Consider the following 15,875-nt stretch of genomic DNA (forward strand, 5'->3'; position numbering starts at 1 on the left):
TGGCAAGAGGCAATGCTGACTATATGAATGGTTATACATGTCTAACATCGACCCTGACAGTACGTTTATAAATTGTTGATAAAACTCACTGGGCAAGCCCTCAGGGCCAGGTGCATTTCCACTCTGAAATTGCCTCACTGCCTCATGTATCTCTTGGGCTGTTAAGGAGAGACACCAGTTCGGCAGGCACACCAGGAAGATCCAAATTCCTAAAAAAAAGGACTCCATCTTATCCCATCTGTCCTCACAGCACTCAGACTGGTAAAGTCCAGAGTAAAACCTCCGAAACACCTCATTGATCTTTTTAGCGTTGTAAGTAAGAGTCCCATTACCTTCCCTAATAGAAGCAATAGACTGGGAGGTTTTCTTCTTCCTGACCAAATATACCAAGTATTTACCCATGCTCAAACAACCTCTGCTACACAAAGGAAAGTACCTTCCTTGCTGTACATGTTAGCGTGGAGTTTACGTTGGTTCAGAGAGCTGTGATCCACTGACTGTCGACTGTAATATGCCATCTCAGCTACCTTCAGTCGTGCCTCAAGCAGATGCTGCTGCTCTCCCTTCTGTCGTTTCTGACTGGCCGAGTATGAGATAATTATCCCTCTAGCATAGGCCTTAGCCTTCTCCCAAAGAATGGATGGGAGATGTATCTGAGTTGGTGGCCAAAAAAGCTTCAAATTCCCTAGAGAAGTATTCCACAAACTTGCTGCACTTGAGTTTGAAAGGATCCATTCGCTAGTACCGTGAGTCCATTGCATCGCCCTTAATCTTAACAATTAAATACACGTTGCATCATCAGAGATGGCAATATTCCCAATTGAACAAGATACCACCAAATTTTTTAAAACTGTGTGAGTTAGGAAATAATCAATCCTTGTGTGGCATTTATGAGGATTGGAAAAGAATGTAGAATCTCTGCCTGTGGGGTGTAAATGTCTCAAACATCTACCAACCCCAGTTCCACACATAGATCACTTAAATTGTGAAGAAAGTTTTGGGGGGCTTGGGCATTTTATCCAACAGAGGCAATTAAATCTGTCTCTCTCTGCCTCTGTCTCTCTCTCTCTCTCTGCCTCTGTCTCCTCCACAGTGTTCTGCTGCGTAGGCATTTCTTTCATAGCTGCCAAGGGAACTGCAGCTACCTCCCCAATTAGAGTCTCTGACCCGCCCAATGTTTTTGACTGTTGAGACTTGGCTGTTTGCTTTCCCTTAGTCATTCTCACATGCTCAAAATAATTTAAATGGTTATATTACCTTTTTAACAATATTTTTTTTCCAAATAAAACTAAGGTGGGGAATGAAAAAATATTACTACCCTGGGTTGAGGTGCAGAGCTCATCAAGGCTGATCTATTCAGATCGCTGCCATCTTGAAACCCCCACTCTAACAACTTAAATGGGTGTACAAAGTTAAAAATCACGCAACACCAGGTTATAGTCCAACAGGTTTAATTGGAAGCACACTAGCTTTCGGAGTGACGCTCCTTCATCAGGTGATAATGGAGCCTTTACAGACAATCAATTTTTCAATGTATAATTTCAGTTACATCATACTGTAAATTCTTGCTATAAATTCTGTTAGGATTGAGCCCTCCATTATCACCTGATGAAGGAGCGTCGCTCCGAAAGCTAGTGTGCTTCCAATTAAACTTGTTGGACTATAATCTGGTGTTGTGTAATTTTTAATGTTGTACACCCCAGTCCAACACCGGCATCTCCAAATCATAACTTTAATGGGAGATTCTTCCTAACAAGTTTGGCCACGCCCCTACTCTTAGTGTTGAAAGATGTGAAATAAACCCGGTCATACCGATTCTGTTGCACTTTCAGATTCTCTGCATTTAGATATGCTTCTTGCAATAAGGCAGTATCCACCCTCTCCCTTTTATGACTGGAAAGTACTTTCTTACTCTTGACCAGCGAATGACTCCCTTTAATGTTCCAAGTACACCACTTGAGCACATCCTTAGCTGTAACCTTCTAAAGCACTACTTAGATTCCAGAGAGGGAGAACTCGAACTGCGAATCACTGAGCATCAGTACAAGAAAGTCCACAAAATGCAAAAACTACATAAACTGAAACAGCTACAACCAACAAACCTACAAAACTTGCAAAAGCTACGTACACCAAAAATGGAAAAACAAAAAAGCACCATATGCACTGATTAGAGGAATTTATCCCCCATTTAAAGGCGGCATCTACACATCCCAAAACCCTACTAACCATCCCAACCACCCTCTGAACCCCTACCACATAGGGCCGCACCACAACCACAGGCAGCCCAGTAGAAAAAAAAATTAGTAATCATACACAAATAAATTTAAAAGTAAATACGTCACCCATATCTTGGTATAACTTAGAATTAAAGGTAAATACTCTATCCATCCCAAGCATAATTTAGTGCAACTTAATACCAACAAAAGGAGACTCCCAAGTCCTCTCTAAAGAAGGACAAACCTGAACAACTGTGATCTGTGCCTATCCAGTCATCTGGCTTAAATCAGCGTGTCCACAAGGTTCCTCGCTTTCTCTGGCGAGTCAAATAAATATACAGATCCATTATAATTAATCCGAAGCACTGCTCTCTCAATCTCTTCTTGATGCCGTCGTAGGACTTCCTTTTCCGGATCACCGCTGCTGAAAAGTCTTGGACAAACATCACCCTGGAGCCCTCACACACCAAAACCCTCGGATCCTTCACTTGGACTTTGGAAGCTTCCATGACACACTGTTTTTATAATGATGGAACCGTACCAGGACAGGGCAAGGTCACTGGTCCATTCCTGTCCTTCGTGCCTTGACCCGATGGGCGCTCTCAGCCTTTATCTTTCCCTTTTCAGCCTCCAAACTAATAAATTCTGGGAACCACTTCTCAAAGCAATCCACTGACTGCCCACCTTCTGTCACCTTCTCCAGCATGCCAACAACACGAAATTCGTTCTTTTGTCCCTGTTCTCAAGATAATTCACCAGATCCAGTAAAGCATGGACCTGTGTTTCCAGGGCTTCAACCGGACTCTTGGATGAATCAGCCTCTGCCTCCATCCCTGTGACCCTCTGCTCAAGCTCATCAGTCCTTTTCCCCAAGTCTTGCAGCATAGCAGAGACCGGGGCCAGCTTTTCGAGATTTGGCAAGCTCCTCAACCAAGATCTAGTGAGGAAGCAAGCCCAATCGTCTTGGTGGGTTGAGCCGCGGCCCCAATGCCAGGCAAACTTGCTCCTTTCTTTAGCATTCTCCTGCAACAAAAACGAAGGTAAGTAAACTTTTCAGGTTCTATAGTTCTTTTACTGTTTTCTTTTACTCTCAGTAATGTGGATGGGATGAGTTCTAGCTCTGTCCTGCGCAGAGCCCAACAAATGCAATCCTCCTATGTTGCTGCCAACTTGGATCCCCCAATCACTATGTTTATACTATGAGCCCTGTTGAGTTTCTGGTCAATGGTAACCCCAAAGATGTTGATAGTGAGGGCTACATTGATGATAACACCATTGAATGTGAAGGGTTGATGGTTAGATTGTTTTTTTTATTGGTGAAGGTCATAGCCTCACATTTGTCTGGTGCGAATGTTCCATGTCACCTGTCAGCCCAAGCCTGCATATTGTCCAGATCTTGCATTTGGACATGGATTGCTTCAGTATCTGAAGAGTGACAAATAATGCTGAACATCCCACTTCTTAACCTTGTGATGGAAGGAAGGTCATTGTTGAAACAGTTGAAGATGGTTGGGCCGCGGATATTACCCTGAGGAATTCCTGCAGTAATGTCCTGAATTTAGATGACCGGTCTCCAACAACCACAACAATTGCTCTATGTGCCAGGTATGACTCCAACCAGCAGTGTGTTTGCTCCCTGATACCCATTGATTCCAGTTTTACCAGGGCTGTTTGATGTCATGCACTGTTGATGTCAAGAGCTGTCATTGTCACTTCACCTCTGGAATTCAGCTTCTTTTTGTCCATGTTTGAACCAAGGTTGTAATGAGATCAGGAACTAAGCAGCCTTAGTGGAATCCATACTGGGTGTCACTGAGCAGGTTATTGCTGAGTTGGTGCTGCTTGATAGCACTATTAATGATACCTTCCATCACTTTACTGATGATCAATAGTAGGCTGATGAGGCCCTAATTGACTGGGTTTGCAAATGTTAACTTTCCTCCCAAACATGCAATCATTGCATCATCAGATGTGACAAAGGAAAGGACAGAAATACCAAAAATATGAAAATGAAATGGCACTTTTTTTTTTACAGTCATATCACCACCTTGAAAATTGATCCGAAACCTACTGTGCAGACAAGCGATCCAACCAGCAGTCCAGCATTCTGGAGTCATGGCTATTCTGAAATGGCAGGACACAGAAATAAGTAAGTAAAGTAGCACTAGGCCTGCTTGTTTTCTTATGCTAAATATTGTGGTTCATTTCTTTATTTTCCCAATGATGCATTGCAGATGTTTATCCCTGTTTATTATCTTCAACTTTACGTGACTTTTGACTTTATTTACTTCTCTATCCTTCCTTATGTAAAAGGAGCCATCCATGTCTGTTTCCAGTAGTGATTCTTACATTGGGTCTCTAGTTATACTCAGCCCTGGATCCCATGTCCATTTATTTATCCTTAACCTTTCATCCTCCTTAATTTATGTGCAGACTCATGGAGACTTTGTCTGCAGTGTCGAGTCAGTTTATGTATACTGTTGCAGCCCACTTCAATTTCATCTATTGTGTGCTGCCAGATCATCAAACCTCCACCATCTCTCTTCCAGTGTTTCTCTGTAAATCCCATCATCATGTCACTTTGATCCCTTTCAAACCCTCTTTAAAATATATAATTTTGAATGAACACTTCTCTCCTAGTTATAGCATATTAGTCTGTGTTATTGGCTTTGTGAGGGCTTTGCAACTTCTTATTACAATAAAGATGTAATACAAACTGTAACAGTTCACTGAAACTTAAAGGTTCTGGTCACTTTGTTAACTGCTGTAACCTAGAGAATTTCCAGTTATAGATAATGCAAAAAGATGGTAAGTTATTTGTCATATTCCTTCTGTTGTGATGGAATGTTTAAAAACATGTATTATGGGCAAAGCAGATAATTCATGGTATTGGAACAATTGTCCCATCATACTACAGTTTTAGCCAGTGCTCCCTCTAATTTCTCTCTGCACTGTAAAGCCCTTTTAAGAATCATTGGTCTGGTTGTTTCCTGCATGGTGCCGAGAGGGAACATTAGTTCTGACAGTAACAAAATCAAGAACTCCACAATGAAACACTTGGGAATCTGAACAATGATCAAGAAACAGATATATCATAATTTTAAAAATTCAGAAACACTAAAGTTAACATCGCAAAGACACTGGCCCTCAATTTCCGTGCCATACTTCGCGTGAAAAATGCTAAACTACTGTCCTACTTTTTGTTTTGACTCAAATACTCATTAAATGTTTCATCTAAAATTTCTGGGGGTTTCTACATTAAATATTCCTGTTCCAACAGTCAACTTTCTAAAGAACTTCCTCCAAAACCAACCTCTTGTATCATTAGTTGTGCCACTTCTTTGACATCAATGATGGAAAATCACTAGAGACCAGTTGAGGACAAAATTATTTCTCACTTAGAGAAGCATGAGCCAATGAGGAGTAGCTAGCATGGATTTAGAACATAGAACATAGAAAAGTAAAACACAGAACAGGTCCTTTGGTCCATGATGTTGTGCCGAGACTTAATCCTAATGTAAAATATAGTAACAACCTACACAACCCTCAACTCACTGCTATCCATATGTATGTCCGGTAGTCGCTTAAATGTCCCCAATGACTCTGCTTCCACTACCACCGCCGGTAATGCATTCCATGTATTCGCAACTCTGTGTAAAAAACCTACCTCTGGCTTCTCCTTTCTACCTTCTTCCTAATATCTTCAAACTATGACTTCTCGTACCAGTCAATCCTGCCCTGGGGAAAAGTCTCTGGCTATTGACTCTATCTATTCCTCTTATTATTTTGTACACCTCTATCAGGTCTTCTTTCTTCCTCCTTCTCTCCAGAGAGAAAAGTCTGAGCCTATTCAACCGTTCTTCATAAGGCAAGCCCTCCAGTCCAGGCAGCATCCTGATAAACCCTCTTTGCACCCTCTCCAAAGCCTCTGTATCTTTCCTTCATTTAATGAAGGTATACTATGTTTGACTAAATTACCTGTTAATTCATGAAGAAAAGATGGTTGAATGGTTATTCTTTAGATATGAATGGAAATTCAAAAAGCATTTTTTAAAATGCGCTTATTCAGAAAATAGAAGCAAGTGAAAATGAAAGTATGATGGTAACTTGAGTTTGAAATTGGTTAAGAGATGACAGGCAGAGAGAATTTGATGCTTTTCTGGCTGAAGGAAAGTATGCAGTGCGGTGTTCCGAGAGCCAGTTTTTCCTGTTTTTTTTTCTGTTTGCAGATGTAAGTAGTAATGGATGATATGTGTACATAATGATCTGGAGAATACAGTTTTAGGATTTGGGGTAATATACTTAAATTGCAAACAGGATGTTAACAGACCTCAGGAGATATAAACAGTCTGGTGAAGTGGGTAAATACAAGACAAATTTACTTGTATGCAGATAAATGTAAAATAATGAATTGTGGTAGGAATAACATTGGAGAACATGATAATCTAAATGGCTCTATTTTAACGAGTGTGCAGGATCAGAAGAATCTTGCAAGGCTCGTCATGAAGCAGTTAAGAAATTGTAAGTCTGTCTTAGCTTTGTAAATTTAAACATTGAATGAAAAATAAGGATAATGTAGTAAACCTTTTATAGCTCATCACTCAGGACTCAGCTGGAATATTGTCATAGAATCAATAGAGTCATAGAGATGTACAGCTTCGGTCCAACTTGTCCATGCTGACCAGATATCCCAACCCAATCTAGTCCCACCTGCCAGCACTCAGCCCATATCCCTCCAAACCCTTCTTATTTGTGTACCCATCCAGATGCCTTTTAAATGTTGCAATTGTACCAGCCTTCACCAATTCCTTTGGCAGCTCAATCCATAAACACATCACCCTTTGTGTGAAAAAGTTGCCTCTTAAATCTCTTTTGCATCTTTCCCTTCTCACCCTACACTTATGCCCTCTAGTTCTGGATTTGCCTACACCAGGGTAAAAACTTTGTCTATTTATCCTATCCATGCCCCTCATGATTTTATAAACCTCTATAAGGTCACCCCTCAGCCTCCCTTGTTCCAGGGAAAACAGCCCCATCTCCCTATAGCTCAAATCCTCCAATCCTGACAACATCCTTGCAGATCTTTTCTGAACCCTTTCGAGTTTCACAACATCCTTCGGATAGGAAGGACACCTGAATTGCACGCAGTATTCCAAAAATGGCCTAACCAATGACCTGATGAAGGGCTTTTGCCCAAACCGTTGATATTCCTGCTCCTCGGATGCTGCCTGACCTGCTGTGCTTTTCCAGCACCACTCTAATCTTGACTCTAATCTCCATCTACAGTAACCACTTTCGCCAATGTCCTGTACAGCCGCAACATGACCTCCCTACTCCTGTACTGAATACTGCATCAACTTAACTGAAGTTCTTCATCCCTGGAATCATTCTTGTGAATCTTTTCTGTGGTTTAATGTCTTTGGACCATTATTAAGACATGGTGCCCAGAATCGGACAGAATACTACAGCTGAGTCCAAAACAGCATTTAGAAAAGTTTAAAATGGTATCATGTTGTTCTCTATACTCGTTAATAAAATCTGGGCAGTGTAAGCTTTAATAACTTTGCTCCCAAACTGCTGTCTTGCTGGCAATGCCCTTTGCACATATGCGCCCAGGCCCCTGTGCTCCCACATCCCTGGAAAGTTGTACCCTTTATATTGTGTCTCTGTAATTTCCCTACAAAAATCAATAATTTTGCCTGCCAGTTGGTTTTTTCTATTAAGTGTTTGTCCTTTTGAAGTTATATGGCTACCCTTCTGACAGGTCACAATGTTTCAAGCTATTTATCATTCACAAATTTTGAAATGTTGACTGTACATCAAGATCCAAGACATGAATATATATCTGGAAGAACAGGGATCCCAAAATCAGAAAAACTCCACTAATCATACTCTTATGTCATTCAGCCAACTTTATAGCCATGTTGGTCAGGATTAGAAATGAAAACTAGCTATTTGGATACAGAACTGGCTCAAAGGCAGAAAACACAGGGTCACAGGTTTTTCGGACTGAAGGCCTGTGACCAGTGGAGTGCAACAAGGATCGGTGCTGGGTCACCACTTTTCACCATTTATATAAATGATTTGAATGTGAGCATAAGAGGTATAGTTAGTAGGTTTGCAGATGACAGCAAAATTGGAGGTGATTACAACGGGATCTTGATCAATGGGCTGAGAAGTGGCAGATGGAGTTTAATTCAGTTAAATGCGGGGTGCTGCATTTTGGGACAGCAAATCTTAGCAGAACTTATACACTGGGACTGTTTTCCCTGGAGCGTCAGAGGCTGAGGGGAGACCATATAGAGGTTTACAAAATTGAGGGACATGGATAGGATAAATAGATAAAATCTTTTCCCTGGGGTAGGGGAGTCCAGACCTAGAAGGCATAGATTTAAGGTGAGAGGGGAAAAATATAAAAGAGACCTAAGAGGCAACTTTTTCACGCAGAGGGTGGTACATGTATGGAATGAGCTGCCAGAGGGAGTGGGTGGAGGTCAGTACAATTACAACACTTAAAAGGCATCTGGATGGGTATATGAATAGGAAGGGTTTAGATTACTTAGTGTGGAAACAGACCCTTCGGCCCAACAAGTCCACAGCGACCCTCCGAAGAGCAACCCACCCAGACCCATTCCCCTCCACCTAACACTATGGGCAATTTAGCATGGCCAATTCACCTAACCTGCACATTTTCTTTTGGACTGTGGGAGGAAACCAGAACACCTGGAGGAAACCCATGCAGACACGGGGAGAATGTGCAAACTCCACACAGACAGTTGCCTGAGGCGGGATGTGGGTCAGGTGCTGGCAGGTAGGACTAGATTGGGTTGGGATATCTGGTCGGCAGGATGAGTTGGACTGAAGGGTCTTTTCCATGCTATACATTTCTATAACACTATGACTCTAACCAGAACAGCTCCAGTGTTAATTGAGAAAATGTGATGCTCATTGTATGTAAGAGCTGGTTGAACAGGCTGCTTGTGATGAGGTGGTAGTGTCCTTTCCTCTAAGCCAGCAGGCCTGTGTTCAAGTCAAATCTGCTCCAGATGTGTCTAATGACATCTCTGAACAGATTGGTTAGAAAATATAAAACAAAAACTGGTTCAACCCCCTTCAACTCAATTTTGATTTAATCCCCCCCCCTCCCCTTTGGTGTTATTAAATACCTTTGCCCTTAATGAACTGTGCATGTAAATTAATCGGTTGGAACATTGGTGATTTACTGATGATAGTAGATTACCACAGGTAATTTGGTGGTGAGAAAAAAACTATTCAATTATGTGTAATAGAACTTACAGATATTTTACAAAACAGAAAAGTAAAGAGCTGGTTCAGGGGCCTTTGTGGTACTCTGTTAATGTCCCTACCTCTGGGCCAGAAGGTCTGGGTTCGTGTCCCACCTGCCCTAGATGTGACTGAACAGATTGATCATAAATTTCAATAGCTGGATTTGTAGGGTTCTTGTAAAGCAGTGGTTGTGTCTTTGCCTCTGAGCCTCACGATAATGAAGGTTCTGTAATCAGACATGTGCCATAACACAAGGTATTCTGCATCAAGTATAGTATGTCCAGCCCTCACTCCCAGATAGGTTGAAAGAACCTCAAACCTGTTGGACAATTGCAAAGTCTGAGGTTTCTGCCATCTTGGTCTGCCTCACTCAATCATATTTACCTGTTTCCTGAACCTTGAATAAATCAGATGATCCAATTCTAAGTTGTATGACTGCCTCCTGGGACAAAAAGTCCTTTCTAATTCCCTGATGCCTTTGTCTGCAGTTGAGCCTACAGCTCATGAACTCTGAGGAGAAGCTGCTCAAACTTTCAACACTTGGTGATCCTGAACAAACATGTATGCCCTAAGGTTTCCAGGAGCTCTTGCATGCAATGACTATGACACATCACCTGTTCTGCTCTTATTAATGTGTTCTAATTAACAACTTAATTATTTTAGTCAGTAATATGGATGGATGGATAGGGAATGGGCTCATGGGCAGGAAAAAACCAAGTGGGGTAAGGGATTTTGTTTTAGGTTGGTGGCCCGTGACCAGTGGCGTTCCACAGCGATCAGTGCTGGGACTGCAACTGTTTACAATATGTTAATGACTTGGAGGAGGGAAATGAATGTAACCCAGCCAAATTTGCAGTCAACACAAATTGGGTGAAAAGGCAGGCTGTGAAAGGGAAGCGTGCAGTTTACAGGAGATATTTTGGGCAAAGGTAAGTGGGCAAACAATTAGCAAATGGAGTATAATGTACAAAGGTACAAAATTGTCCATTTTGAAAAGGAGAATAGAGGATAGAATGTTACTTAAGTAAAGAAAAGCTGCCGCAAAAGGGACTTGGGGGTAATTCGGGGAAACTCAAAAAGCTAGTACACTGTTGTAGCAGGAAATCAGGAAAGAAAATGGAACATTGGCCTTTTTTTTTTCAAGCATCTCTTTCCCTCTATCTCTGACTCCCTTAATCACCCAACTCCAGTACTGTATTGTAATTGACAATAAAGTTTGTTAGTCTATGTGCTCCTCACACAAAAGGCCTTTCTGATCCACTCACAGAGGAACCATTTAAGTCCAACTGCTCTTCCAATGGATGCCTCGTTAAAATCCTGCTCAAAGCTGGGAATTTCAGGATTTGAACTGTACATTACAGTTAACTGCAAATGAAATTAATTTGTGTACACAATTTAGACTTTCTTCTACATAATCACCAGTACTTAGTCTTGAGTATATTTATATGTTCTGAACACAAAGACCTAGTTAGAGAGGAACTGGTTTGAGCTGCTGCTTTGATTGATTAAGCTTAATTAAGCTTCCAGAGGAGGCCTTGTTAAATATTGCTTAACGGTGCAATGTAAATTTTAAATTGTATTTCTAGTTAGCATTTAATAGAAAGCTACAATCAGATTTTTACAAAAAAAGTAAAACTTCCTTTCCCACCCAACTGCTAGCATTCAGTACTGGGATCAGTTCAGGTTGATATCATGTCACATTTATGTTGCAATATATAGGCATGTGAAAAATACTGCTTTTGTTTACTGTAACCATATGCATTTGAATTAAATTCTTGCTCACTCCTATATTTTGGATTTTCCAGACTCTGTCTTTCAGTTCTTGCCCTAGATAGCTTTGGAGATAACCTTGAAGCATTATATGGTGTTTTTGATGGTGACAGAAATTTGGAAATCCCTCGCTTACTGCAATGCACTGTGGGAGATGTGTTGGCAGAAGAATTGCAGCAATCCAATGTGGACAGTGTCTACATGACTCATACATTCCTTGTCTCTCACAGGTGAGGAAGCTGTGGTTAAAAAACCAGTGTTGAAAACTAGTTTTCAGCTGTTCTGCATACCTTAATGGGGAAGTTTCTTTTTCAATGATGAAACATCACAATCATCTGTAATCTTCACAAAAGAATCATAAAGATCATGGCTGATCTACTTCAGCGCCTTTTACCTGTACTCTCCCAAATATGGTGGGCATCTATTGATCTCAGTCTTGATATATTCAGCAACTCAGCTGAGAATTTCAAAGATCTTTCATCCTCTGGGTGAAGAAATAATTCCTTATCTCCATCTTAAATGTTCTGCCCTTTTTTCTGACCCCTGGCCATTTCTAGACCCTATAGCTCAGGGAAACTTTTCTCCAGCCCCTATTATGTCAAGCCCCTGTCAGAACGTTGTTTGCATGAATGAGATCATCATCTTTCATTCTTATAAAGCCCGGTCCATTTAATTCTCCTCCATAAGGCAATCCCTCCATTTCCAGGGTTTATCGGGTCAACTTTTGTTGTACTCTGTATATGGGAAGTATATCTTACTAGTTGGAAGGAAACCAAAACTACGTACGATACTCACAAGTATGGTTTTACCAAGCTTTATATATTTGTAGAAAGACATTATTTCCTTCAGTACTCAATCTGGTGCTCTTAAAGGCTAGTTATTTTATGTACCATGTGCCAGAGAAATAGGTTGGCCAACACTAACAGGATAGGATATTGCAGCAGAGCTGTGGAATGTGCAGAGTTGTAAGATGGTATTCTGTAATGAAACATAACAGAAGACAGTTCAATGAAGGTTATATAAATATGACATGAGCCAGCTTGCCATTCATGCAACTGTTGATAAAAATGTCAGTAAATGACCAACACAATAATACTGAGAGGAACAATGATTTTTGTGCAAATGTCAAGAGGAGGTGATTTTTTTTTTAAAAAGACAATTTGACCTAGTACTTGAATTAATAACATTTCTGACAACACACGGCAATGTTTAAAGGTAAAGGAACAGATTTGCAAAACTAAAGTGATAGGAACTGGATTTAACAGAGAGAGAAAATTTCTATCCCTTCATTCCCAGCGTGTTTTCCATCCGACGTGGTGGTAACCAAGAAACTTGCTTCTTGAGACAGGCTTCAGTTCTGGTTTCCTGGAACTTGTCACAAGAAAGCTATGTCTTAGCAATAATATTTTGTTTTCTTTTTCGGAGCTAGTTGGGCTGGATATAGACATCAGCAAAATGAGCAAACAATTTCACTTTTACACCACCTGTTGATGTTCTCCACCTCTTTTGATATCCCAGTGTGCATTACCATTGTCCTAGAAATTGACACTAATTTTTAATTGGTTTAGTTATTTGAGAGAGACAGCAAAATATCATTACTAATTATCAACCCTTCCAATACAATGTTTCATTACTTCATATTGGTTTACTTTTTTGCTTATTCCTTATCTTTTCCCTCTAGATATTAAGATTGAATATTCTAATTAGGATATGGTAGTTCGTGATCAAAAATACAATGCATTACTGAATCCAAAGCAACATTTAGATCATTTTGTTTCAAGGTAGGAAATTGAATGAAGAAGTTAGTTCCATTGTCCTAGTAACATGTTCACTTGCTTTGTTTTTAAGAAAACTTGGAATGGTGGGGCAGAAGCTAGGTTCTTCAGCTGTTTTATGTCACATTCGCCGCGATCCAAGTGACCACAGCAGCTACTTCACTCTTACCGTGGCCAATGTGGGTAATAGCCAAGTGGTGTTATGCAGAGATGGACAGCCGTTGCCACTCTCAAAAGTGTTCAGTCTTGAACAGTGTGTTGAGGAACTGGAAAGAGTGAAACAGCAAAAAGCCATTATAACTGAGGTACGCAGTATCATTAAATTTGTTTTATACCTGTGATAATTGATGCAAATAAATACAAGGTGCTAATGTTAGAATCTGTGCAACATAGTTTAACGTTTTTATATTGTGTTATGTAATTCAAAACATATCCTATGAATTGTGTGGTTTATTTTGTCTTGTTTTATTCGTAGTAAAATGTCTGTAATTAATATATATTTATTTATTTTCCTTAGGACAATAAAGTAAATGGTGTTACTTGTTGTACACGTCTATTGGGCAGCACATATCTTTTCCCATGGGTCCTTCCAAGACCTCACGTTCACACTATATCACTTGCTGCTCAAGATGAATTTCTTATCTTAGGCAACAAGACACTATGGGAATATTTGTCCTATGCTGAGGCAATTGAAGCTGTTCGGAATGTTCCTGATCCTTTAGCTGCAGCTAAAAAACTTTGCACACTTGCCCAGAGCTACGGTTGCCATGACAATGTTGGAGCTGTTGTAGTATACTTGAGTATTGGGGACGATAATTGTACATGTGAAGTACATGGAGTTCCTATACCTAGTCCAGGTGTATTTGCCCCTGTTAACATGATAGTAAAAGATAGTACTCACTATTCTGTCACCCCTTCATCAAGTAGTGGCATAGCATCTGAATTTAACAGTGAGATGTCTGCTTCTGAAGTGAGCAGTGAAGTGGGATCTACAGCATCAGATGAGCAGCCAGCTGCAAGTCTGGAGGGTGGTGTACTTGCTCGGTCTGAACGTCGTTGTAGCCTCCATCCAAGCTCTTCCACTAGTGTTTTCCAGCGGCAACTTTCTAGTGCAACATTCTCCAGCAACCATTCAGATAACGGCCTTGATAGTGACGATGATCAACCAGTAGAAGGAGTAATCTCTAATGGCAGCAAACTGGAAGTAGAGGTGGATATCCATTGTTTCCAGTTCAAAGTTCCAGGAAACTCCACTATTTCACAAGCCCGTGATGAGGGATTGTTTGTTAGTATGTCTGAGGATGATAGTCCAGGAACTTATTTAAAAGTGCAGAGACAAAATGGTATGAACAGTGGATCATTGTCAATGATTAATAAGGAAGGAAATGACTTGAAGAAGTCCTCATCTGCATCGAACCTACAAGCAAAGAAATTTTCAAATGGCTCTGTGGTCCCTCTTGAAAAAAGTCACAACATTATTGAAGTGGCTACAGAGGCACCAAAGAAAAAATGTGGATATTTTGCAGCACCTGCACAACCAGATCCAGAAGATCAATTAATTGTGCCACCAGATCTGGAAGAGGAGGTAAAAGAGCAAATGAAACAGCATGATCCTGTTTCAGAAGCTGAATCTGAAAGAGACAATAGATTTACCCATCAGGAGGTCTACGACACAGCTCTGTAGCAGTCTTCCGGTGTTGGGATGTCTGCTGTTCAGGCGTTGTCAAAATGAGGGTTAGGATAATACAATATTAGATATCTCTTGTACAAAAGATAATCATGCCAACTCTAAGGAATGTTATTTAAATTGTACATAAGTCAAAATAGATTCAAAATGCTTCAGCATATGTCAAACCAAAATCAACTGTGTGATATTGGCAATGAACTCATAAGATTTTTAAGTTATCTTATGTTCATTTTGAAATTTTGTTTTTAAATTAAGCTGCGTTATCCTTCTTGTGACATGAACAAGTATTTAAAATGGTAAAAGCTCTATGGCATCTAACTTTACATACTACCGCCTGTGTAAAATGTTTACAAAGCTTTTTCAATTAAATGGACTGCAACTAAGTACATTTTGACAGTTTAAAAATAATAGCAGCATTTCTAAGTAGGTTAATACAATTTCAATGGTTTCAAGTTTTATTGCACTGACCAAATTTTCCTTGTTTAAAATCTGACAACCTAAAATCTCTCAATTTTTAAATCAGTAGTACAAAAAGCAAAGCGACTGTTTAAAAAAACTAAGTTTTTTTGAGACACAGTCAGGTTTGCATGGTTATGTCTGCTCTATTTATAATCTTTGCTGCTAAGCACTCCAAATAGTCAGGTGTCTAATAAAGGCTTGCACCCAGTTTGAACAATGCAACCTTTTAGGCATCCTTGTTTAAGAAATATGATCTTAGAGTTAAGTGAAATTATATTTCTATTTAAAGTGACAGTAATACTGTTGCTTTAAATTTTAAATTGCAAACTTGATGCAATTACAAAGAAAATTTATGAGTGAAAGTTGCCTTCAGACAGTGTTGTGCTTTATGAAAACTGCTGCAGGTATCTTGTCTTTCTGTTGCAATAAATCCCATCTGAATTTTACTTGTGCTGACAAACTTCATCGATAAATACATTCTGAATTGTGAATATTGGTAAGATTTTAGCTATTTCATATTTAATTTCCATGTTTATAAAAATGTGTTTTCTGAAATTCATTTTCCATAATTGTGTGTGTCAGGAAATCTGTAGGTCTACTCAGAGGATTAGACACATGTGCTTTGTCTATTTATGAATACATTTCATAATTTCTGAAACATTGGTTTTAAAAGGGAGGAAA

At 39.9% G+C, this 15,875-nt stretch overlaps 1 protein-coding gene across 1 annotated transcript in view; it reads left to right on the forward strand.

Moving 5' to 3' along the window:
• LOC132823692 (PH domain leucine-rich repeat-containing protein phosphatase 2-like) overlaps nt 1-14,837 on the forward strand; it is a 141,748-nt gene extending 126,911 nt beyond the window's left edge. The window contains exons 16-19 of the mRNA XM_060837659.1: nt 4,252-4,365; nt 11,309-11,503; nt 13,122-13,353; nt 13,566-14,837. Coding sequence (XP_060693642.1) covers nt 4,252-4,365; nt 11,309-11,503; nt 13,122-13,353; nt 13,566-14,732 — 1,708 coding nt within the window. The 3' untranslated portion in view covers nt 14,733-14,837. The remainder of the gene's footprint in view (nt 1-4,251; nt 4,366-11,308; nt 11,504-13,121; nt 13,354-13,565) is intronic.
• The last annotated feature ends 1,038 nt before the right edge of the window (nt 14,838-15,875 follow it).

The sequence above is a fragment of the Hemiscyllium ocellatum genome, chromosome 17, assembly GCF_020745735.1.
Source record: "Hemiscyllium ocellatum isolate sHemOce1 chromosome 17, sHemOce1.pat.X.cur, whole genome shotgun sequence".
In the NCBI taxonomy this organism is placed as follows: Eukaryota; Metazoa; Chordata; class Chondrichthyes; order Orectolobiformes; family Hemiscylliidae; genus Hemiscyllium; species Hemiscyllium ocellatum.